This window comes from Phoca vitulina, unplaced genomic scaffold (assembly GCF_004348235.1).
Source record: "Phoca vitulina isolate PV1807 unplaced genomic scaffold, GSC_HSeal_1.0 scaffold52, whole genome shotgun sequence".
In the NCBI taxonomy this organism is placed as follows: Eukaryota; Metazoa; Chordata; class Mammalia; order Carnivora; family Phocidae; genus Phoca; species Phoca vitulina.
The window spans coordinates 5049429-5073293 of NW_022589755.1; the positions used below are offsets into that span (position 1 = coordinate 5049429).

General features: G+C 41.9%; 1 protein-coding gene and 1 long non-coding RNA gene across 5 annotated transcripts in view; both read left to right on the forward strand.

The window, feature by feature from the left end:
* The first annotated feature begins 2261 nt into the window (after window positions 1-2261).
* On the forward strand, window positions 2262-18640 carry LOC116621937 (zinc finger protein 260-like). 3 transcript variants are annotated; one of them, XM_032387973.1, is made up of 6 exons: window positions 2262-3455; window positions 4456-4572; window positions 11859-11982; window positions 14676-14802; window positions 15068-15160; window positions 15854-18640. In XM_032387973.1, exons 3-6 carry the CDS (start codon window positions 11959-11961, stop codon window positions 17698-17700), a joined length of 2091 nt encoding a protein of 696 aa, XP_032243864.1. In that variant the 5' UTR covers window positions 2262-3455; window positions 4456-4572; window positions 11859-11958; the 3' UTR covers window positions 17701-18640. The 3 variants fall into 3 exon arrangements, with proteins under 3 accessions (XP_032243864.1, XP_032243862.1, XP_032243863.1); XM_032387971.1 differs by lacking the exon at window positions 2262-3455 and adding an exon at window positions 3515-3600; XM_032387972.1 differs by lacking the exon at window positions 2262-3455 and adding an exon at window positions 3517-3593.
* A 3029-nt stretch (window positions 18641-21669) lies between these two features.
* Window positions 21670-23865, forward strand: part of LOC116621978 — a 49795-nt gene continuing 47599 nt past the window's right edge. For both annotated transcript variants that reach the window (XR_004297492.1, XR_004297493.1), the window contains exon 1: window positions 21670-21977. This is a non-coding gene — a long non-coding RNA (uncharacterized LOC116621978). The remainder of the gene's footprint in view (window positions 21978-23865) is intronic.

The window sequence follows — 23865 nt, forward strand, 5'->3', positions numbered from 1 at the left end:
TATTGACCTAGTCATGTAGAGGCTTTCAGCTTCATATAGAAGGCAATCAAATAAATACAATACTGCATAAATGTTAATAGTATCTTGATGCTTTGTTATTTTTTTTCTTTGAAATACTTGATGGAAGCATGGAAATAAAGTTGGACAGAAATAATTTTGGGACATCAGAATTTTTAGTGGTGTATTAGGACGATTATTAAATTGGATGCAGTATTACGTAGTGATAAGCAGTCATCGTTGAGACAGAAGAACTAAAAAGCTATTCATTCTGATTTCCAGCTGTGTAAAGTGGAGTATCTGCAATTATTAAAACATTTGTATTGTAAAATATACCGTACAGAAAAGTATATTAAATAGTCACACATGCAGGTATCAATTTAACATAAAATGGCAACAGCTATGTGTGAACAACTATCTACTACCACTCAGATCAAGCAATAGAACATCCCAGAAGCCCTATTTATCCCAGAAAACACCCCTCCCCTCATTTTCTATGGTCTAGATCTCTTCACAGAGACAACCCTGGAGTGCTTTCTTGAGTCAATTTCACTTCTCTAGATTTCTCCTTTGCTAGAGACATCCTTGGAGCCCCTTCTGCTGGATCCCCTTTTCCTTGCCCAGGGAAGATTTTCTTTCTGTAAGGACCTCAAAACTCTCCCAAAACAGCCAAGATGTCCCTGAACCCTTAAGGCAATGGGGCTAAGTGAATACATCATCATCCTTTTAGGTGTAGCCTAAGGGTGAGGTCCAGAAAGGTCCCCAGTTGCAGGAGCTCTGTCCCTGTGGAGTTGGAGTGCACCATCCTCTGGCACATGGATAGATGTTCACCAACCTGGAAGCTCTCTGTAGTTTATGGATTTTTTTTTAAAGTAAGCTCTACACCCAATGTAGGGCTTGAACTCACTACCCTGAAATCAAGAGTTGTATGCTCTACTGACTGAGGCACCCTGTTTATGGATTTATTTTTATGGAGATTTAATCACATGTGCAAGGCTTAATTTGATAAAGGGAGTTTACAAAAATCTTTGGTAAACATCATACTTAAAGGAGAAACTTTGAGATCAGGAAGAAGACAATGCTGCTTCATCACTCCCTTTCAACATCGGACTGGAGGTCTCATCCAGTGCAAAAGGGAAAAAAAAGGGGGGCGCCTGGGTGGCTCAGTTGTTAACCATGTGCCTCTGGCTCAGATCGTGATCCCAGGGTCCTGGGATGGAATCCCTGTGTCGGGCTCCCTGATCAGTGGGGAGCCTGCTTCTCCCTCTCCCACTCCCCCTGCTTGTGTTCCCTCTCTCGCTGTCTCTCTCTGTCAAATAAATAAAATATTTTTAAAAATAAATAAATAAAAATGGAAAAGAATGGGGGAAACTCACTATTTAAAGAAAATATGGGGGCACCTGGGTGGCTTAGTCGGTTGGGCGTCTGCCTCGACTCAGGTCATGATCTGGCTCCCTGCTTGGTGGGAAGCCTGCTTCTCTCCCTCTCCCTCTGCCATTCCCCCCAGCTTGTGCCCTCTGGCTCTCTCTCTCTCTGTCAAATTAAAAAAAAAAAGAGAATATGACTTTTTGTAAAAATCTAGAATAACTGCTTTACGTTCCTTTAGGTGATTGTCAGCCAGCTGCAGCCAGGAGAGGGGACACAGGAGAGTTGTAGGAAAAAAAGTTTATTATACTCACACGTCCTGAGACACAGAGTCATTGCTTGCTGAGAGGAGGTTGCTCAGGAAGGAGTGCCAGGGGATCAGTCTCAACCAAGGAAATGAAGTGAGAGCAAGGATCCATGAGTAAATGCCCTTATTGAGGGTCAGGAAGTACCCCCTATTAGAAGTGCCCTATTGGGGGAGTACACAAGAAAAGACTGGAGAATATTTCCGTATGAAACTAGGTCACATGGAAGGGTAGGAAAAGGAACTTGTGCAGGGGCGAACCCTATTACAGGGATACACCTGGTTGCCTGATTGGTGTACTCTAGGCCTGTTTATGGGGATGTTGAGGCAGTGGGAAAATATGAAGTTTCAAAAATTTACAACACAATAGTCACAAAAACGATTAGAATAAGACAGTTTATCAATTTTGCTTGGTATAATATCAATATACAAATCGATTGTATTTCTATATACCAACAGAGAGACAATGAAATTGTACAATATCATTTACAAGAGCATTAAAAATTTCAGGTATCATGAAATGACCCTAATAAAAACGTATAAGACTACTGTAAGAAACATTATTCAGAACTTTATTCAGAGACATTAAAGATTTAACTAAGTGGAGTGATACACAGTGTTCATGAATTTTAAGACTTATTATTGTAGAGATGTCACTTAAAGGATTTATAGATTCAATGCAGTACCAATACAAATCCCGAACACTTTTTTTCTTTTGGTGGAAGCTGATAAGGTGAGTTAAAATTTTATTTGAAAATATAAAGGGCCTAAAGAACAGAGGCTTGTAGAAAAAGACTATGGCAGGAGGCCTTGCCTTATCAGACTGTAAGACTCAGAAAGCTCCCGTGGCTAAAACATGGTGCCGGCGCAGGGATAAACGAGAACAATGGAACAGAACGTCCGAAATCTGAGCCATGCAGATGGGGACACTTGACTTAGGATAGAGACGGTTCGACCTAGCAGTGGGGAAATCGACTAAATAATGCAGCTGGGATCATTATCTACACAGTGTTCAGAAAAACAGATGACCGGGCGGGCTGTGACTAACGAGGACATACAGGATCCTTCTTTAAAGTACCCAGTCTATCTTGGGACGCGAGATCCAAGCAAGTAATGTTCTTTTGGCGTGGATCGCGGTTGCCAGTATCTGGTCCACAACCGTTTCCGGTCAGGACGCACACATCCTCACGTCGCCTCTGCTTCTTTAGATCCACTTCTACTCTCCTAATCCCCGTTTTCTTCAAATGTGCCTCCAGCGTCCTCGCCGCCCCCAGTTCCCTGCCCCCAGGTCCGCTCTTCGCTGTACGGATCCAGACCTTCCCAATATGGCTGCGCCCACCGAGCGGCTTCCACAGGGCGACGAGACCGAGCGGGCGCAACCATTTCCGGCTCAGGCCTGGTCTGTGATTGGCTTAGCGCTCCGTTCAGGTCGAAGACTAGGCGAGAGCGATGAAGTCCTACTAAGCATGCGCGACGGCACTGACAGGCGCTGCCAAGGTGGAAGAACCGGAGATAAGTCTTGAAAAGAAGAGAAAGGATGGGTAGCATTTGCACCCTTCTGGTCTGGCCGGCCAGCTCCGGTCGCCTAGGGTGGCCATCTCGCTCCGTACGGCGCACGATCCAAGATGGCGGCGCACGGTCCACAATGGCCGCTACCACCGCATCGCAACGAAATCGACGCGGCGATGTTGCCCAGCGATAAAATACTAACCAGGGCCAGAATGAGGGTTTGTGGATTGATTGTTGACTCCAAAGTGCCACTGATTCCGAGACACGGGCCCCAAACCAGGTGAGCGGAAGCGGAAGTGGCGTACCGAAGCTTGGGTTCCCACGGCGTAAGGTCACAGATTCGCGGTCGCGGTTAGTTGGCTTTCTGCTAGACGCTTTCAGAGCCCCGCACTGTGGGAATTTTGCGACCTGAGATGCGGTTGGTGGTGGGTACTCGTGGGGGGTTACTGTTTCAGGGGGCTTCGGGGTTGTCAGGGCGTTGGGCTGGCATTAGTGTTCAGAACGAAAGACAATTCCTACTGACAGCGACAGGTGGGCTCCGGGTCGTGCCCCGGGCCGTAGATGGAGGCGTTGGGCGAGCCACTGACCGAGGAGCCCGTCGGGGTCTGGTCGGTGAGGGAAGGATTGGGGGTCACCTGAGGTTCCTAGGGTCCGAGTGTGAGCATCCGAGGGGCCCGTGATCCCTGCGGGGGCTGTGAATGGGTGCGAGCGCAGAGTGCAGGGTGTTCGTGGGAGAGGCGTGTGGGATTGGAACGCGAGGAGCCGCAGGGAGACGCTTGGGTGTGTGTATTGGCGTGTTCCATTTCCCAGCTTTTTATGCTGAACTTAAGCGTACAGAAAAGTCGAAAGAATAGCAAAATGGTTCACCCGCCATGAATAGATCAACGAGTTAAAACCGTGCAGTGAACACTTAGAATGTGTGTGCGTATCAGCGAGTGTACACGTGCGTTTGCACGCGCATGAAATCATGTTAGCCCTAGCTTTTTCGGTTAGCCGTAATCGCTCCTCGGATAAACCGCATTGGCTACGCTGCTGCCACCGCGCGAAGCTAGTACTAGCTTTTTATGTCCGTTCTGCTTCATGTTTGTGTGATTTGGCGTAAGGTGCTAAATTCTTTAATTCTCAGTTTTCCCATTCAAACACATTGGTGTCTGTCTCACAGGAACTTCTGAGGGCCCTAACTTCATGACCTCATCTAAACCTAATTACCTCCGGAAGCCTCTGTTCCCAAATACACATGAGTTTGGGGGCTGAAATTTTTTTTTTTTTTTTTTTTAAAGTAGGCTCCACGCCCAAGGTGGGGCTTGAACTCACAACTCTGAGATTAAGAGTCACATCCTCTACCGACTGAGCCACCCAGGCACCCCTGGAGGATATAAATATTAAGTCCATAACAGGTAGGTACTTGACAGAAGGTAGCTATTATTATTTAAATGTATACTTTCTTAATGGGAGTTTTTATATTTCAAACAATTCTGTTAACTTTTTAAATTAGATTTATATATAAACATACACATACATATTTTCTAACTATATGTATTTATGTTTCATATTAAATGGAGTTCTCTTCAGTTTTTGTATCACAATATCATTATATACTTATCATCAATAAAAGCAGATAAAAATCACCTTAAACTATCTGTAATGTTTTGAAATGTATTTTTAAACTGAGTTATATTTTATGGATATTTTTCCTTTTTTTTAAAAGATTTTTATTTATTTATTTGAGAGAGAGGATGAGAGGAGAGAGAGAGCACATGAGAGGGGGGAGAGTCAGAGGGAGAAGCAGACTCCCTGCCGAGCAGGGAGCCCGATGCGGGACTGGAGCCCGATGCGGGACTCGATCCCGGGACTCCAGGATTATGACCTGAGTTGAAGGCAGTCGCTTAACCAACTGAGCCACCCAGGCGCCCCTATTTTTCCTTTTTTAATGGGTAAAGTAGACTGGATTAAATGCATATTTCAAAGGCTTCTGATTTAGTTTTACCAGACTCCCCAGTAATGTTCCATTATCTAATGCTTCCACACAGTGTGCCAGGTTTTTCTACATCTTTAGCAACAGTGGGTAAATCATCCTTTCATATTTAGAAAAAAGTGATTAGCCTCAGCTTTTCTTTATAGTTTTGTTTAAAAAGGTCATATTTGATTATCTGAAAATGGAAAAGTCTTCATCCTTGTTCCATCTTCCTGGTCTCTCCTTCTAACCCTCCCAAACTTTGGAACTACTATTCACAAATTAGTATGTATTATTCCTTTGACTTGTATAATTTTATCACATGTATATGAATATACTCTTAACGGTAGTGAGAGTACACTCCTTAGTTTTTCTAGTTTATAAGTTTTATAATAAGGATATTATAATGTGGTCTTCCGTGCTTTTCTTGATTCAGTACAAGTCTGTGGTTCATTCATCTTGCATGTCAGCTTGTTTCATTAATATGAATTTCATTGCATAAATACAATGTAGTTCATGCATCCATTTTCCTGCTGTCAGACATTTGTATTGTTTCTGGGTTTTGGCTGTTAAAAGTAGTGAAGTTCTGAAAAGTCTTGTATGTCTCATAGTCATTGTGAGAATTTGTGTAGTCTAGGCTATATACCTAAAAGTATAATTTCTGGGATGCCTGGGTGGCTCAGTCGGTTAAGGGTCTGCCTTCGGCTCAGGTCATGATCCCAGGGTCCTGGGATCGAGTCCCACATCGGGCTCCGTGCTCAACAAAGAGTCTGCTGCTCCCTCTGCCTCTGCCGTTCCCCCTGCTTGTGCTGTCTTTCTCTCTCTAACAAATAAATAAAATCTTAAAAAATAAAAAATAAAAATAAAAGTATAATTTCTGACGCAAAGTAGATGAATTTTTATCTAGAAGGAAAAGCCAGATTGCTTTTGTACCACCTTACTCTGTCATAAGCAGTGTATAAAAGTGCCTGTTGATCCGTAAGCTTTCCAACACTTAGTATTTTCATTCTTGCTTTTTGACCGTCTTTTGGGTATAAACATCATCTCATTGTGGTCTCCATATGCACTGTTCTCATTACTAACAGGGTTGATCATCTTTTTATATGTTTATTGGCCAATTTTATTTTTTTATTGACTTATTTTAATTTTTAAATTTCAGTATAGTTGATGCACAATGTTACGTTAGCTTCAGGTGTACAACATAGTGATCCACCACCTTTATATATTACATAGGCCAATTTTAAAACTGAGAAGTTTGTCTTTACTCCACATATTTGGAATGCTCGTCTTTTGCTAGTTATTTTGTAATAAACAATTTGTCTGGCCTTTGTCCCCAGCTCCTGGGAAATAGCCTCTAAATTGTTGGAATGTCCTGAGTGACAGGAGTGTCTTTGTTACTCATGGTGGGTCTATAGATAGCTGTGCCAGTGGGGTGACTCAGGATGGGGCTGTTTATGCCAGAAAGACCAACCCTGTGATTAGAGGGTTGAGGCTTTGAGCCTGGTGATACCAGCCCAACCTCCGAGATGGTAAGGGTGCTGGAGGTTGAGTCACATGGCCAGTGATTAGCTCAATCATGCTTACTTAAAGAAATTCTAATAAAAACTATAGACACTGAAGCTCAGGTGAGCATCTGTGGTTGGCAGGACCCTACATATTGTCACTCGTAGATATGCTGGATGAGTAATGTGTCCCTGACTCCAAAGGGATAGGACAATGGAAGCTTCTGGTTTGGGAGGATCCCAAATCTCACTTACCCTATTGTCTCTCTCCATTTGACTGGTTATGATTTGTATCCTTTTGCTATAATGATATATTTTTAAAATTATTTATTTATTTAAAGAATTGTATTTATTCATTTGAGAGAGAAGAGAGCATACGTCAGAGCACATGAGTTGGGGGAAGGGCAGAGGGAGGAGAGGGAGAAGCAGACTCCCCGCTCATGACGGAGCCTGAGTGGGGGTTCCATCTCATGACCCTGAGATCATGACCTGAGCCGAAATCAAGAGTCAGATGCTTAACCCACTGAACAACCCAGGTGTCCTTCCTTTTGCTATAATAAAACTTCTGTCTTGCACACTTTCCCCCCAGGTACCTTGTAAATACTGTTTTTTCTCCCCCTTTTAAATCTTATTGTTTGTTTGAATATGAAATTGCAATTAATGTTTATATTGATACTAAAACAATTGCATAATGACAGTTTTGTTTCTTCCTTTCCAGTCTTCATTCCTTTATTTTTCCCATTTTATTGCTTAGGTTTTTATTTGTGGTACATTTTTGACTAAATGTTGAGAGAGAGGTTATCCCTGTCCCTCAGTTTAAAGAAATGCCACGGATTATTTTGTAGATACTCTTCCTTGTCTATTTCTAGTTTAGTAATATATTTTTTTTAAATTGTCAGTGGTGGGGCACCTGGGTGGCTCAGTCAGTTGAGCAGTAGACTTTTTTTTTTTTTTTAAAGATTTTATTTATTTATGTATTAGAGAGCGAGCGAGAGAGAAACAGCATGAGAGGGGAGAAGGTCAGAGGGAGAAGCAGGCTCGCCGCTGAGCTGGGAGCCCGATGTGGGACTCGATCCCGGGACTCCAGGATCATGACCTGAGCCGAAGGCAGTCGCTTAACCAACTGAGCCACCCAGGCGCCCGAGCAGTAGACTTTTAATGTCAGTTCAGGTCATGATCTCAGGGTCCTGGGATTGAGCCCCATATTGGGCTCTGCACTCAGCAGGACGTCTGTTCAAGGACTCTCTCCTCCTCTTCCTCTACTCACTATCCTTGCATTCCTGGAATAAAGTCAGCTGTGTCTAGTATGATTCTTCCTGTATTTCGTTTTCTTAGTGATCTTCCTATATATCAGTGGATGTGGTTTCTCAGTATTTTATTTAGGCTTTTTATAGCTAATTTAATAAATGCAATTGGCCTATAAATGTCTTTCTCATATTATCCTTGAAATCCGGTACTGTTTCCTTCAGTTGTCCTATAGCCTAAGACACAGAGTTGCATTTTCCTTCAGAGTTCTCAGCAGTGTGATATTGAGAATATTAAGCTGTGTTAATATATTTCTAGGGTGTCCTGGCATCTCTAGATTACTCTCTGTTAAATTGATTTTTCATAGCCAGAGTTCATTCTTTAACAGTCAGAACTGTTTAGAGTATGTAAGAGACCAGCTGAGTTTTTTGTGAAGATGAAGTCTCAACAAGAGATATGTATTTGAGATTTCAGTTGAGACTTCATTGCAGAGTTTAAGGACACACAAAGTGTGTGTCAGAGGCAGATAGCCTGTATTTGTTTTGCTTTTTGTAGGCAAGTTTAGCTTAATTGAGGTATAATTTACCTACAGTAACTCTTACCAGTTCTTCATGTACAAATTTGATGAGTTTGTCAAAGGTATACCAACGTGTAACCTCTTCTTGAATCAATGCATAGAACTTTTGCGTCAACCCCAAAAGTTCCCTGGTTTTGCGTCAACACCAAAAGTTCCCTGGTGTCCCCTTTCCATTTGAGACCATATTTCCATCCTCTGTTACCTCGTGATCATTTATGTGCTTTCTATAGTTACATGTATTCTAATACCTCATATAAACTGAGTTATACAGTAAGTAGTTGTGTCAACGGGAGTCCCATTTCCTGGCCTCAGTTCTTGAGCTCCGCCAAGAAAGAATTCAGAGCCAAACTCTTAAGCAAGCAAAGGTTTAATAGCAGTTTAAGCAAAAGTACATTCTTGAGATGGGAGAGCGAGCAGGCCCAGAGGTTGCAGCTGCACCCTGGGTCAGGGTTGTTTTTTCTTTTTGTGTTTGGATAGGTTATGGGTCATAGGTAGGGTGGTTTCTGACTGAGGTTGCAGCCAGTCATCTAAGGGTCTCCATCTACTGGAGGAATTTTTGGCCTTATATGGTCCTTGTCGGAACTGTCATGGCAGCCATTCTCTGGGGAGGGGGTTAAAACCACAGTGTAAATGTATTATAATAAAGCTCCAGGTTACTGTAGGGCAGTGGTCATAGGGAAGAATGCAGGCATATCCCATGGGGTCTTTCCCAGGTGTTTGGAGCTTGGCCTCCTCCCTTTTACAATCGGAAATCACTTGTTCCATGCTTATATCTAGCTAACAGCCTACTCTGTCAGTCGCTGGTGTTTGGCCTCTTTCGCTTAGAATAATGCTTTTCATCTTCATCCATGATTTTGCATTTATCATGAGTGTATTCCTCTCTGCTGCTGAGTAATAATCGGTGGCACAGATATGCTGCAACATGTTCATTCCCCAGGTGATGGATGTTTTGGATTTGGGGGGTCGGTTTTGGATATTCTGAATAAAGCTGCAGTATGCATTCATGTACAAGTCCAAGTGGCTGTACCATGTTGTATTTTTACCAGCAGTGCAGGAGAGTTCTTTTTCTTCACATCCTAGTCAGTACTTAGTAATTTCGGTCTTTTAAGTTATAGCCATTCTGGGGCACCTGGCTGGCTCCATTGGTGGAGCACGGGACTCTTGATCTTAGGGTTGTCAGTTTGAGCCCCAAGTTGGGCCTAGAGTAGATAGATAGATAGATAGATTAAATTACTGCCATTCTAATGGGTTTGTAGCAATATTTTATTTAGGTTTTAATTTGCTTTTGTTGTGTAACCTAAAGCAGCTTTTTGTGTTTTTATTAGCCATCTCTCTACTTTTGGAGAGGGAAGTGTCTGTTTAAACTTTTATTTCTTTTTTACTAGATTGTCTCTTTTGTGAAGTTGGAAAAGTTCTTTTTATTTTTTAGATAGAAGTCTTTTAGTCAGGTATGCATTTTTTTTTTAAAGATTTTATTTATTTATTTGACAGAGAGAGACACAGTGAGAAAGGGAATACAAGCAAGGGGAGTGGGGGAGGGAGAAGCAGGCTTCCCGCTGAGCAGGGAGCCCGATGCGGGGCTCAATCCCAGGACCCTGGGATCATGACCTGAGCTGAAGGCAGATGCTTAAGGACTGAGCCACCCAGGCGCCCCATCAGGTATGCATTTTGTTAATATTTTACTCTAGCCTCTAGCTTGATCCTTCATTTTACAAGTCTTTTTTTTTTTTTAAAGATTTTATTTATTTATTTAACAGAGAGAGAGAGAGAGAGACGGTGAGAGAGGGAACACAAGCAGGGGGAGCGGGGGAGGGAGAAGCAGGCTTCCCGCCGAGCAGGAAGCCTGACGTGGGGCTCGATCCCAGGACCCTGGGACCACGACCTGAGCCGAAGGCAGACACTTAAGGACAGAGCCACCCAGGCGCCCCTGCAAGTGTCTTTTGAATATCAAAAATTTTGATGCCTAATTTATCAGGTTTTTTTTCTTTTATTGTGCGTTTTGTGCCCTTTCAAGAAATCTTTGCCTAATCCAAGGTCCCTTAAAGTTTTTCTGTGCTTTCTTCTAGAAGTTTCACTGTTTCTTTTTTTAAGTAATCTCTACATCTAACGTGGGGCTTGAACTCACAACCCCAAGATCAACAATCACATGCTCTACTGACTGAGCCCACCAGGCACCCAACAGTTTCAATCTTAAATCTATAATCTATTGAGTTAATTTTGGTATGGGGTAAACACGAGTATCCTATTGTTTCAATAGTGTTTGTTAAACATTTTATTATTTTTTATCATGCTCATGCTTGTCTCTAACTTGTTGAATATATGGAGTATATGGAATAGCATTTTTGGTGTACTGGTCCACCAGGTCTCTCCCTTTGGCCATTTTTGTCTGTTTCTCTTGCTTGATTTTTTCCCCCTAGCTATGGGTCATATTTCCTTGCTTCTGTGCATGTCTGGTAATTTTTGATTGGATGTCATATATTGTGAGTTTCATATTGTTTGAAGGATTTTCTTTTAATTCCTTTAACTACTTTTGAGGTTGGTTCTGGGATGTAACCAAGTTACTTTGAAACAGTTTGATTCATTGGAGGCTTTCTTTTAAGCTTTATTAGGTGGTGCCAAAAGAGTCATTTGTCTAGGTTTGTTTTGTCCCCATTTCTGAGGTAATATTCTCCTGAGACCTCTGCATTTCTTGAGACCAGGCATATTAGAAGGTCTTTCCACCCAGGTTAGTGGGAACGCTTAACTGTTCCTGATCTTGTGTGAGCACTAGGAATTGTTCCACCTGCTCCTTTCCAGTGGCCTTGGTAGTTTCCGAACAGCTCATTAGTGCTGAGCCAGAGACTCAAAGGAACCTAGAGTGAGTTTTCCCTCTCTTCTCTGGTTTTACTGCCTGGCAAGTGTTAGTCATCTTTTCTTTCTCAGACTCTGAATTCTGTATCATTAACTCAGCAACACTGCTAGATTCTTTGGGTTCCTTCTCCCTGTGCTGTGGCCTAGAAAGTCTCCAGGCAGTGAGCTACGGCACATAAGGGTCTCACCTTGTTTCCCTTCTCCTCTGACTTCTGTGTGAGAAAATTGTTGTTTTAGACATGTTTCCTTTTTTTTTTTAAGTTGGTTAAGATGAAAGGATAGTTCATAATTTGGTAATTTTCCCTGGAATCAGAGATTCTATCAATTCCGAGGGTTTGTGTTTTAATCCTTGGTCCACCCGTTACTGTGTGGCTTTTAGCTAGGTGCCTGACCTTTCCTTTCTTGGTTTTCTCTAAAATGGAATAATTACAGTCTACCCGATAGGATTGTGAGGGTTAAATGAGAAAAGAAATGCTTAAAACAGTTCCTTGCATGTATAGGAACCTGCTTTTGTTATTATTTCCATGCCAAACAAATCTTTCCTTGAATCCTTAGATGCTGGCTTCCTAGAATGAGGCACTTCCTATAAAGGACAAAGTAGATCTCAAGTCTAGAAGGTCATCCTTGCTGAGGATACCCTTGATGAGACACCTGAATGCTGAAAATGACCAAGTCCCAGGTGAGCTGTTTATTTCCCAGATCTCTAGATGTTTATAAAAATGTATACAATCTGATGGATGCCAGAGTTGGTAAGGCGGTGGGGGGATGGGCAAAATGGGTGAAGGGGAGTGGAAGATACAGGCTTCCAATTATGGAATGAATAAACCATGGGACTAAAAGATACAACATAGGGGGTACCTGGGTGGCTCAGTTGGTTAAGCGACTGCCTTCGGCTCAGGTCATGATCCTGGAGTCCCGGGATCGAGTCCCACATCGGGCTCCCTGCTCAGCGGGGAGTCTGCTTCTCCCTTTGACCCTCCCGCATCTCATGCTCTCTCTCTCTCATTCTCTCTCTCAAATAAAATCTTTAAAAAAATAAATAAATAAAAGATACAACATAGGAAATATAATCAAAGATATTGTAATAGTGTTGTATGGTGACAGATGGTAGCTACCCTTGTGGTCGGCAGGACTATAGACTTGTTGAGTCACTATATTGTGCACCTGAAACTAATGTAACATCGTGTGGCAACTAGAGTTAACAATTTAACAAATGTATACAATCAAAGTGAATGATGTATGTAAATCTGTTGCAGCTGGGAGAAATGTGCTTCGACTGGGAAGCGGAATAATGATCTGGAGTAGCCAGTCAGGAAGGGAGTACTGTCTCACCTGTATGTCTCCTGTTGCCAGGTGCTAACAGTTGGAACAATGCAGACATTTCTGTGGTAATACTGGAAACCATCACAGAAGAATAAAAACATGTTATAAGATTTACTTTGTATATAAGGAGGAAGCACATGGCCTTTCTGAGTAAATATTTCCCAGACATTAAATGTGAAGAAGTGTCTTTGATGGGTCTTCCTCTTCTGTTTTTCTCCAGAGTATGGACCCAGTGAATGGTCATCTTCCTAAGGAAATGTGGGAGATATAAAAGGCATAGCTAGAAAACTTTAAAAATCTCTTCTTTTTTTTTTTTTTAAGGATTTTTTTATTTATTTGACAGAGAGAGACACAGCGAGAGAGGGAACACAAGCAGGGGGAGTGGGAGAGGGAGAAGCAGGCTTCCCGCGGAGCAGGGAGCCCGATGCGGGGCTCGATCCCAGGACCCTGGGATCATGACCTGAGCCGAAGGCAGACGCTTAACGACTGAGCCACCCAGGCGCCCCTAAAAATCTCTTCTTAGCTACAAAGAGAAGAGTAATTTTTACCTAAGGGTCTTTGTGTAGATCATTGTGTGAATATATGTAAAGTGTTTAGAACAATATACAGCACATAGTAAGAGCTCTGTTTTTGCTTTTATGACTATCATGATTTAATATGTAGCACAGTCAATTTTTAAAAGGCAGTTCTGAGCATAACATACTTTTGTATACGAAAAACACTGTAGCGTCTACCAAGTGTCTGCAGGAAATGTGTACACTTACTCCAAGTTCTGTTGCTGCCTGTACCCTATTGAACTTCTTGCAGTTCCTTGAACCCAGCATGGTATTTAACATTTTTAACACATGCTTCCTCTGGAAGACCCACGGCTCCCATGTCTTCCAGCACTTACTGTGGAACACACCACTAAACGTGCTGCACCTCTTCCAGCTTGACCTCTTCTTCAGAACTATTAGTTCCTCACCTACTTGTGCCCATATTTTAACTTGAGTATACATCTGTTGTAACCCTTGTTAAACCATAATGTCTTGCCGTATATGAACTCTGTAAAGGAGTGTACTTGCCACTCTGCAAGATCAGAAGCTCCCTGAAGTCAGGACTATGCTTTATTTCCTTTTTTATTGCAATGTATAGTAGGTAACATTAAATGCTCCTGGGGCGCCTGGGTGGCCTAGTTGGTTAAGCGGCTGACTTCGGCTCAGGTCATGATCTGGGTCCTGGGATTGAACCCCACGTCGGGCTCCCTGCTCAGCGGGGAGTCTGCTTCTCCCTCTCCCTCTGCCCCTCCCACAGCTCGTGCTCTCTCTTTCATAAATAAATAAATAAAATCTTAGGGAGAAAAAACCCCCAAAAAACATCAAATGCTCCTAAGGTCGGTTGCAGATGGTTTTTAGGTAAAGTGTTTTTTTTTTTTAAGATTTTTAAAATTTATTTATTTGACAGAGAGACAGCGAGAGAGGGAACACAAGCAGGGGGAGTGGGAGAGGGAGAATCAGGCTTCCTGCTGAGAAGGGAGCCCGATGCGGGACTCGATCCCAGGACTCTGGGATCATGACCTGAGCCGAAGGCAGACGCTTAATGACTGAGCCGCCCAGGCGCCCCTAGGTAAAGTTTTAACAACATTTTACATTGGGTGAATGAACGAGTGACGAAGTGAATGAAGAGTGCAGAAAGGAGGGGTGCCTGGGTGGCTCAGTCAGTTAAGCATCCAACTCTTGGTTTCAGCTCAGGTCATGATCTCAGGGTTATGAGATAGAGTCCCGCATCAGACTCTGTGCTCAGTGGCGAGTCTGCTTGAAATTCTCTCTCTCCCTCTCCCTCTGCCCCTCCTTTGATTCTCTCTCTCAAATAAATCTTTTTTTTTAAAAATGCAGAAAGGATTGTTTTAATGGATTTATTAGTGCACAAAGTATAAATCAAAACTAGATATAAAGAAATAACTTGTTTATAAATTTCTGTAGTAAAAATAATCAGAATAATATCCTATATATCTTCTACATTTTATTCCATTATATTAACTCTAGATTAAAAAGGATTATGTTATTACAGGGCTTGTTGTCATTCAGTGATGTGGCTGTGGATTTCACCTGGGAAGAATGGCAGCTACTAGATACTGTTCAGAGGAACCTCTACCGGGATGTGATGTTGGAAAATTATAGCAACCTAATGTCTTTGGGTAAAGACAACTTTCCTAAATATCTCAGCATGAGCCCATTAATTGCCTGGTTTTTTTTCCCCATTGACATAATTTATGGGTAATCTGATATCCTTACTGATTTTGGAGTTGTATAGGTGGTAGAACTTATTTTATGACCAAATAGTGATGGTACTTACTTTCATTTTCTGAATGAAAAGTTTCCATTTTGCTGAGATTCCCTGAAACGGAATTTTTCATCATAGGCCCTAACACTGCTCAGTTCTCTGGGATTGCCTCTTGACAGGTTATCAAGCCACTAGGCCAGAAGCAACGGTCCCCTTGGAGAAAGGAGAACAAGGAATGCTAGAGAGAGAATTCCCAAGTCGGTGTAGTCCCGGTGAGTACACCAGTCCAGTGGGAGTTAGTGGAAGCCAAGTGACAGTTGATCATCGGTGTGTTGGGGCCCTTGTTATTTTAATATTTTTTCTCATAGTGTCTGAACCTTAAGAGGTGACTTAGAGCAAGTGAAAAGAGGTCATCAGTGTGAATGGTGCTTCCTTCTCTCACCATATATGATTCATATGCTAGCCACCTAGCAGAAGATGTACCTCCTTTTATCTACTCTGGGTCAGATCTTGGTCTGTTTCATTTGGTCTTTCCTTTTTGGCTTAGTTGTTCTTTTGCAGGTCATGAGACACAGCCTGCCTTCCCCACATCTTATCCATATTCACACAGCTTTTCTATTATGCTTTCAGATAGTCATTGATTCCCTCCAGAGTTTGAAGATACCATGTCTTCAGTTCATTAGTTATTGTCTGTTTCTCTTATTGAATACCTCTGACTTACATTGTGCCCCTGCTGTATCACTTTCTCCATTCTCTTTGGATATTGACTTGAGATTCCATCCTTCCCCCCCCCCCCTTTTTCATAATGGTAGGATTCATTGATTTTTTTCCCCTAGAAGTAATGTGGCAAGTTTAGGGTTAGTATCAGGAAAATATTGAGAAGGATGAATCTGTGGAGGGGAATAATGAAAATAATGCATTGGGAAAAATATTTTCTCTGAGCAAAAACTTTGTTTCTTTTGTAGAAAGACCCCTTCAATGTTTCTCAAAAGGAATACATTTGAAACAAAAGTCAGATTCAAAATTTCAGAGTAAAAACTATGCAGAAATGAATTCTGTTGAATTAAACAGCCATGGGAAACCATTTTTCCATACTCTACATGAAACCTGCCATACTCAGGCCCAGTACGGTGAACATAATTTCTGTGTGAAGACTTTCAGCATGGTGAAAAATCTTAAAAGACATCATAGAATTCACACAGAAGGGAAACCTTATGAATGTAGTGAGTGTCCAAAATCCTTCAGGTATAAGTCAAAGCTCATAATACACCAGAGAACTCATACAGGAGAGAAGCCATACAGATGCCCTGAATGTCAGAAAGCTTTCAGTACAAAATGTCATCTCACTCTACACCAGAGAACTCATACAGGAGAGAAACCTTATGGATGTATTGAGTGTCCGAAATCTTTCAGAACAAAGTATCATCTCATTCTACACCACAGGACTCACACAGGAGAGAAACCCTATGAGTGCAAAGAGTGTGGAAAAGCTTACAGGGAGAAGACAAAGCTCAGATTGCATTGCAGAACGCATACAGGAGAGAAACCTTTTGAGTGTAGTGACTGTGGGAAAAGTTTTATGCAGAAGTCAAACCTGATTATCCATCAAAGAACTCATACAGGAGATAGACCCTATGGATGTAGAGAATGTGAGAAGACCTTCTGTAGTAAGTCTCAGCTTGTTGTTCACCAGCGAACTCATACAGGAGAAAAATCGTACGAATGCAAGGAATGTGGGAAAGCCTTCAATAAAAACTCGCATCTCCTGACACATCAGAGAATTCATAGAGGAGAGAAACCTTATGAATGCAGTGAGTGTGGAAAAGCTTTTGTATACACATCACAGCTTATTGTACATCAGAGAAATCATACAGGAAGAAAACCTTATGAATGCAAGGAATGTGGGAAAGCCTTCAATAAAAAGTCACACTTCATAACACATCAGAGAATCCATACGGGAGAGAAGCCTTATGAATGCAGCGAATGTGGAAAAGCTTTTATAGACAATTCACAGCTTATTGTTCATCGAAGAACTCACACAGGAGAGAAACCTTATGAATGCAAGGAATGTGGGAAAGCCTTTAATAAAAAGTCATCCCTCATAACACATCAGAGAATTCATACAGGAGAGAAGCCTTATGAATGCAGTGAATGTGGAAAATCTTTTATAGACAAGTCACATCTCATTGTCCATCAGCGAACTCATACGGGAGAGAAACCCTATGAATGCTGTGAATGTGGAAAAGCTTTCATACGAAAGGCAATGCTCATTGTCCATCAGAGAACACATACAGGAGAAAAACCCTTTGTATGTTTGGAATGCCAAAAAGCCTTTAGCAGTATGGCAATGCTCAGTAGACATCAGCTGATTCATACAGGAGAGAAACCCCATGGATGCAATGAATGTGGAAAAGCTTTCCGCCAAAAAAGCCATCTTATTATCCATCAACGGTGCCATACTGGAGAGAAACCCTATGGATGTGTTCCATGTGGTCAGATCTTCAACCAGAAGTCCCAGCTCATTAGACATCAGAGACGCCACACAGGAGAGAAACCGTATCAGTGCACTCAGTGTGGAAAAGCCTTTTTTGAGAAATCATACCTCAGTGTCCATCAGAGAAGTCACGCAGGACAGAAACCTTATCAGTGTAATGAGTGTGGGAAAACATTCTCTGTTAAGTTCTTTCTCACCTCACATGAGGAAATTCATACAGGAAAGAAATCTCAGGAACACAGTGAGCACTGTAAAGACTTTAGTGAGATGTCAGATCTCACTGAATACAAGAGAAATCACACAAGACACACCCTATGAATGCTGTGAAAGTTAGGATACTTTTGGTCGGTGTCAGTTTCAGAAAACTTATCCAGGAGAGAGATCTTTTAAGTGCAGTGAATATAAGAAAATTATCTACCACTAGTGTAGCCTCATTTCATTGGGGAAAGGCATATGAATGAGGTGAAAAGTCAAAATCTTTTCTCAACACGTGAAATCCCGTTATACATCACACAGAAGTGAAACCTGAGTGTAACAAATGTTTTCGATGGGTCATCCTCTAATAGTTTTCACCGAGGGAAAAAAAAAAAACTCACAAATGTTGTGAAATCTGGAATACTTTCCAAACAAATGATCACACCAAGAAAATAGAAGACTGAAGACTTGTGATGAGGAATGCCTCTGGCATGAAGTCTAAACTTACTATGCATCAGATAACACTTAAGGAGAATTAGTGTGGTGTAATGATGCTGGGAAAGGTTGCTTACATATAAACTTTATAACAGAAATTTCGTTCCTGTCACATTGCCATTTATTTATGGAGAATATAACATGAAGTAGTCAGAAAGAGCAAATAACTTCTGTATGCCAAAGGACACTTTGTTTCATATTTGAATATATTGGATAGTCAAAACAGTAAGTTAAGAATGGTCCAAGATGAATGTATTTGTTTTGTGTCTGAGTATTTTTGTAGCACATGTATATAGTAATTTTCAGGTTTCATAAGATCATGGAAGAAAGTTGTATACCACAAAATTGTTTGTAATGTGTAGTATCCATCAAGAAATGCCAAAATTGTACATTTTTTAATATATAAATTGCAAGGGAAGTAATTAGGCTTAAGATTAAGACCTTTTTAAAAATTCTTTACTGGTATACATAGTGGGTCTGGTAATAGTTTTAGCCCTTTGGGATAATAAATTTTTGAAACAAATTGTCTTCTGGTTGTCACTCAGAAAAAATAAATGCATTAAAAATAGTGAGATTTGGGGCACCTGGCTGGCTCAGTCAGTGGAACATGTGACTTTTTTTTTTTTTTTTTAAGATTTTATTTATTTATTTGAGAGAGAGAGCATGAGCCAGGGAAGGAGCAGAGAGAGAAGCAGGGTCCTCACTGAGCAGGGAGCCCAACGTGGGGCTCGATCCCAGGACTCTTGGAACATGACCTGAGCCGAAGGCAGATGCTTAACCAACTGAGCCACCCAGGCGCCCTGAGCATGTGACTCTTGATCTTGGGGTTGTGTGAGTCCCACATTGGATGTAGAGATTACTTAAAAATCTCTTTAAAAACTATTGAGATTTAAGAGTGATGAGTAATCACATGTCTTCTGTCCCTAAGTTCTGAAAAACTGGAAGCAGCTGCTATTTTCAAAGAAATGAAAACAGCAGATGGCTAACCCAAACAGAAAAAGGAAGTGAGCACAGACTATATCTGTTTGAGGGACCTCATAATCCTTTGGTAAGGCAGCACAGCAACTAATAACTATAATTAATAGTAATTAAAATACATATTAATAAAAGTTAATTCACTCTATATTGACATTAATTTACTCTGTTGCTGTGAGGTAATTATAGTCAAAGTGTAGTAAACTTCAATAAAGATGATAGGCAAAAATAATCCTATCATGTTATTTTAAGAATTACATAGACTTGAACTACGTGACAACAGCAGCATGTAAATTGCAAGAAGTCTCCTGTATTAAAGTGTTCTAAAGTACTTTCTATTTTCCTAAAGAAGTATAAAGTTGTTAACTTTGTAGTTAAGAATGCACGTTATGGTTAAGGATGCACGTTCAATCATTAAGGAAAATAATCATTAAGGGAATAGGAGCAGGGTATGTATCTTCCAAACTAGTCAAAGGCAAAGGTAAAGAGCAAAACTAGAATGATTAAAAACCCAAAATCATCACGAACCCAAAGAAGGCTAAAAAGTAGAGTTTAATAAAGAAACAGAATAAGTGCCCAAATAGAAAGAGGTAGGATCAAACAAAAATTTGTTAGTAAGTTAAATGTGAATGAATTAAATGCTCTGGTTAATATAGACTTGTTATTGTCAGACTTGATAAATAAAATTAAAATACTGTTTTTTTAAAAATGAAATAACCACATAAAACATGGATTTTATGAAAAAGCATCTCATGCAAATACTAAACATGACAAAACTAGTACAACTAAATATCAGAAAAAAATAATCTCTAAGGGGACAGTCACTACTCATGGGAAGAAATGCTAAATTCATACATCAAACAGGGACTCAAAGTATCTAAAGTAAAAATGTAAGATTTATAGAGACAAATTTACAATCATAGAGATTTTAATCCTTTTCTACCAGTATATTACAGAATAAACTGATAAAATGTTTGTAAAAGTAAGTTTTGAACATACCACATAAAAATAAGTATAATGGAGGTATTATATAAAACATCCTCAAAATGCACAGAATTTTCAAGCACTTCTTTTCAAAGTTTACCATGTTTGCCATGTTCTGAGCTATAAAGCAGATTTCAACAAATATCAAAGTTTGAACTAAATAATGTGCAATCGGGTTCTGTTAAGCTCACAAACACTTAGAAGTCAATGACAAAAATTAGCTAGAAATCTATAACTTTGGAAATTAGGAAACAATTCTAAATATTTTATTTAGAAATAATTATTTTTCCAACTTTGCCATCTAAACATTAAGTATAAAAAGGTTGAAAATCTAAATAATAATGGTCCCTATGTACCTACAAAATAGATTCAACAAATTAACCATTTTGTTATGTACCTATTTTCCATTTAGTTATCTACCTATTTATTTTTTCAAAATCATCTGAAATTAAAGATACCATGACACCTTACTTGTATATTATCATGCATCCCCTGCATAATCATGACATTATTACCAAACCTAAGAAATTAAATAGTGGAAATTAAAACACTGGGGGTTTCCTAAGTGATAAGAGCCATAAAAGTGTACACAAGGGGCGGCTGGGTGGCTCAGGCCTTAAACGTCTGCATTTGGCTCAGGTCAGGATCTCAGGGTCCTGGGATCGAGCACCCGGTCGGGCTCCCTGCAGGGAGCCTGCTTCTCCCTCTCTTCCCTACTCCTGCTCTCTCACTATCTCTGTCGTTATCTCTGTCTCTCTCAAATAAATAAAATCTTAAAATTAAAAAAAGTGTACACCAGGACACTTTGCTGCAGCCTGACAACAGGTCACATTAACATGACTCGTCCCGTTTGAGTCTGGGTCTCCACTTTGTCCTTGGGATATCACAAAAGTCCTCTTCTGCTGTGTGAAGAGGAACTCAAAAGCAAGGTCTTTATGTGACATCTCCAACCCGCAGATAGTTTGGAGGCGTTCAGGTGAAGTATGCTGCTTTTTTTTTGATGATATAACTTTAGCCTTTTGATTTCCCAGGATGTGTAACAGATTGGAGTTTGGAGTAGGGCCGGTTCGTTTGATCTGCAGAGCCCACCAGATGCTTCCAGAAATGCAGAAGCTCTCCTCTGCGCTTTTTCTAGGTTTAGGATTGGCAACAGTGTACCCCGTCCGACCCTCCTCCGGCTGTGGCCCGGCCCTCGGGCACCTGGAAAGCCCCGCGCCGCTGAGCTCTGGCCGGCGCCCCCGGGGGGAAAGCTCCCCCTGGCCGCCATCCGTCCCTCTTCCTCACCGTCAGGCACGCAACCTGTCTTCACGGTTGGCTTCCCGGTTCTACCGGCCCTGGTGCCTCCTCTTCCACGACCTCCACTTCCAAATACCCTAGAGTTACTTCTCTTCAATGCACGTGTCTACTGTGCCCCGTGCAGAGCACGATGCCCTTCATCAGAGGTCTCCCTGGATTCTGCTATCTGGTGCAAGAGCAACCATCTCTCCGGCTGCAGGTCACCCCTCGGCTGCCGGGGAGGCGCGCCGGGTGGGCCGCGCTACTGAGCATGCGTACCGGCCCCCGGAGGGGCAGCGCGACGCACGCGCTCCTGAGCATGCGTAGCGGCCCCGGCGTGCTGCAGAGGCGCGGGCCGGAAAGGCTCTCGGGAGGAAGTGAGTGTGAGAGCGGGAGAAGCCGGCGGAGGCTTCTGCCCCGCGCATTATTTCAAGACGACCACTCCCACTGTGAAGCCGATCAGTGCGAGGGGCCGTTATTACTCGCCAAGTGTCAAGGGTGCAGAATTCGAGTCTTCGGAAGGATGCGGCCCTTCCACCTGTTTAGGAGTGAGCGAGAGAAGCGGTCGGCGCTGGGCTGGACGGGAAGCGGAAGTGGTGTGTGCCGTGCTTTTCAACTTCCTGTGGCCGGCTGAGGACTCGGCAGCTGTTCGCCTAGAGGTGCGGCGTCTGGTGAGTGCTCGGGGAGGGTGGTGGGATCCCTAACTGATGAAGGCAGCCTGGAGGCGTCTGGCGTTCGGCGGTGGGCTGGGGGATCTGTGATGAGTGCCTGGAGAGGTGGCTTGGGCGTGAGAGCAGGGTCGCGGGAGTGGGTCAGCGAGGCCAGGGATTCACTCCTTAGGGACTTCTGGTGGTCAGTGTTTGGTTGGCTGTGTGAGTCCGATAACCTTAATGTGGGTCCCTGGATGGGGTGACTTGCTTCAGGATAAGATAGCAGTGTGTGGGCGTGAGCGGTTGGATATCCTCATCTGTGTTTGTGATTGAGTAGCTTGTCGGGGTTGTGCACAGGTCTGAGAAGTGTGGTGAATTGGGGGAGGTCTTGATGGGCAGGGGGTTTTCGGTAATTTGACTCCACCGCCTCGGAAAATGGGAAAAGGCTTTCTGGGGTACGATTCTCATGGCTGACGCACAGTTTGGTCCATCATACCCAATCGCCTACGCAAGGCCTGTTTCGACTCTCCTTTGACCCCAACTCATACTCTCTTATTCGTTCAGTGAAAAATGAAAATACTTTTAAGTGACTAGATTAAATTAATCTGCAAAAGATGTGTTATGAAAGGTGTGGCTTCTGCCTTTTGTCCTTGGTTTTTTTAAATCTCATTTGCGTGTTTCTTTTCTGGTTGATCATGAAACAGGTAGTGAGAAACAAGCCAGTTTCCCCAAAATATGCTACCTACAGATAACAATTGGTAACTTTTCCTTGTTTTTTATTTTAGGCTTTTAGAAAAGATTTGAGAGAGAGAGAGAGACCGCTCAAGTGGGGGGAGGGGCAGAGGGAGAAGTAGAGAGAGACTCTCAAGCAGACTCCCCACTGAGTGCCAGCGGGACTTGGGGCTCGATTTCAGGACCCATGAGGTCATGACCTGAGCAAAATCAAGAGTCAGATGCTAAACGACTGAGCCAACCAGAAGCCCCTTTATTTTAGGCTTTTTATGCCTTTTAAAGTTATTAATTGAATAATTTCTTAAAACTGACTTTATCATATATACATTCCCATATTCTTTTTAAAATGCTTTTAATAGATTTTTTTAAGATTTTATTTATTTATTTGACAGAGAGAGAGAGAAAGCACACAAACGGGGGGAACAGCAGAGGGAGAGGCAGAAGCAGGCTTCCCACTGAGCAGGGAGCCCGATGCGGGGCTCGATCCCAGGACCCTGGGATCATGACCTGAGCCGAAGGCAGATGCTTAACGACTGAGCCACCCAGGCACCCCTAAAATACTTTTTTAAAAGTTAAAAAAATACTTTTAGTATTTCATCAAGTGAATATACTATGGAATTTTGCCTGGTGTCATATTAAAACTATACATAAATTTAGGAAGAACAATCTATACTTTTATCTTAATACAAATTGGTCTCTACAGCTCCTCAAGAAAATTTTCGGGTTTTATTATATAGGTTCTGGATATTTATCTTGTCTTTAGTAATTTTTACTGCTATTGCAAGTGTTTCTTTTTTGCCATTTAAACTTTTGTTTCAAATTTTGATGTAAAGAAAAGCAATTAAAATACATATATTGGGGTGCCTGGGTGGCTCAGTCCGTTAAACATCTGCCTTCAGCTCAGGTCATGATCCCAGGGTCCTGGGATTGAGCTCCTCATCTGCCTCCACCCTCAGTGGGGAGTCTGCTTGAGGATTCTCTCCCTGTGCCCCTCTCCCACTCACACTTACACTCTCTCTCTCTCTCTCTCAAAAATAAATAAATAAATCTTTTTAAAAAATCTATCTGGGCCCATTGCTGAATTTTCATTATTATGCATAGTTTTCTGTTTTTGTTTTTGTTTTTTTTCTCTCGAGATTTTTTAGGAAAGCAGTCACAAAATCTTCAAATTATTTTA

What these genes read in the sequence shown, in the direction of transcription:
- LOC116621937 (XM_032387973.1), top strand. Translation starts at nt 11,959, where the DNA reads ATGCTGAAAATGACCAAGTCCCAG. An exon ending in TGAAAATGACCAAGTCCCAG is followed by an intron (nt 11,983 to 14,675) that starts GTGAGCTGTTTA and finishes ATGTTATTACAG; the next exon opens with GGCTTGTTGTCATTCAGTGA. An exon ending in CCCAAGTCGGTGTAGTCCCG is followed by an intron (nt 15,161 to 15,853) that starts GTGAGTACACCA and finishes TTTCTTTTGTAG; the next exon opens with AAAGACCCCTTCAATGTTTC.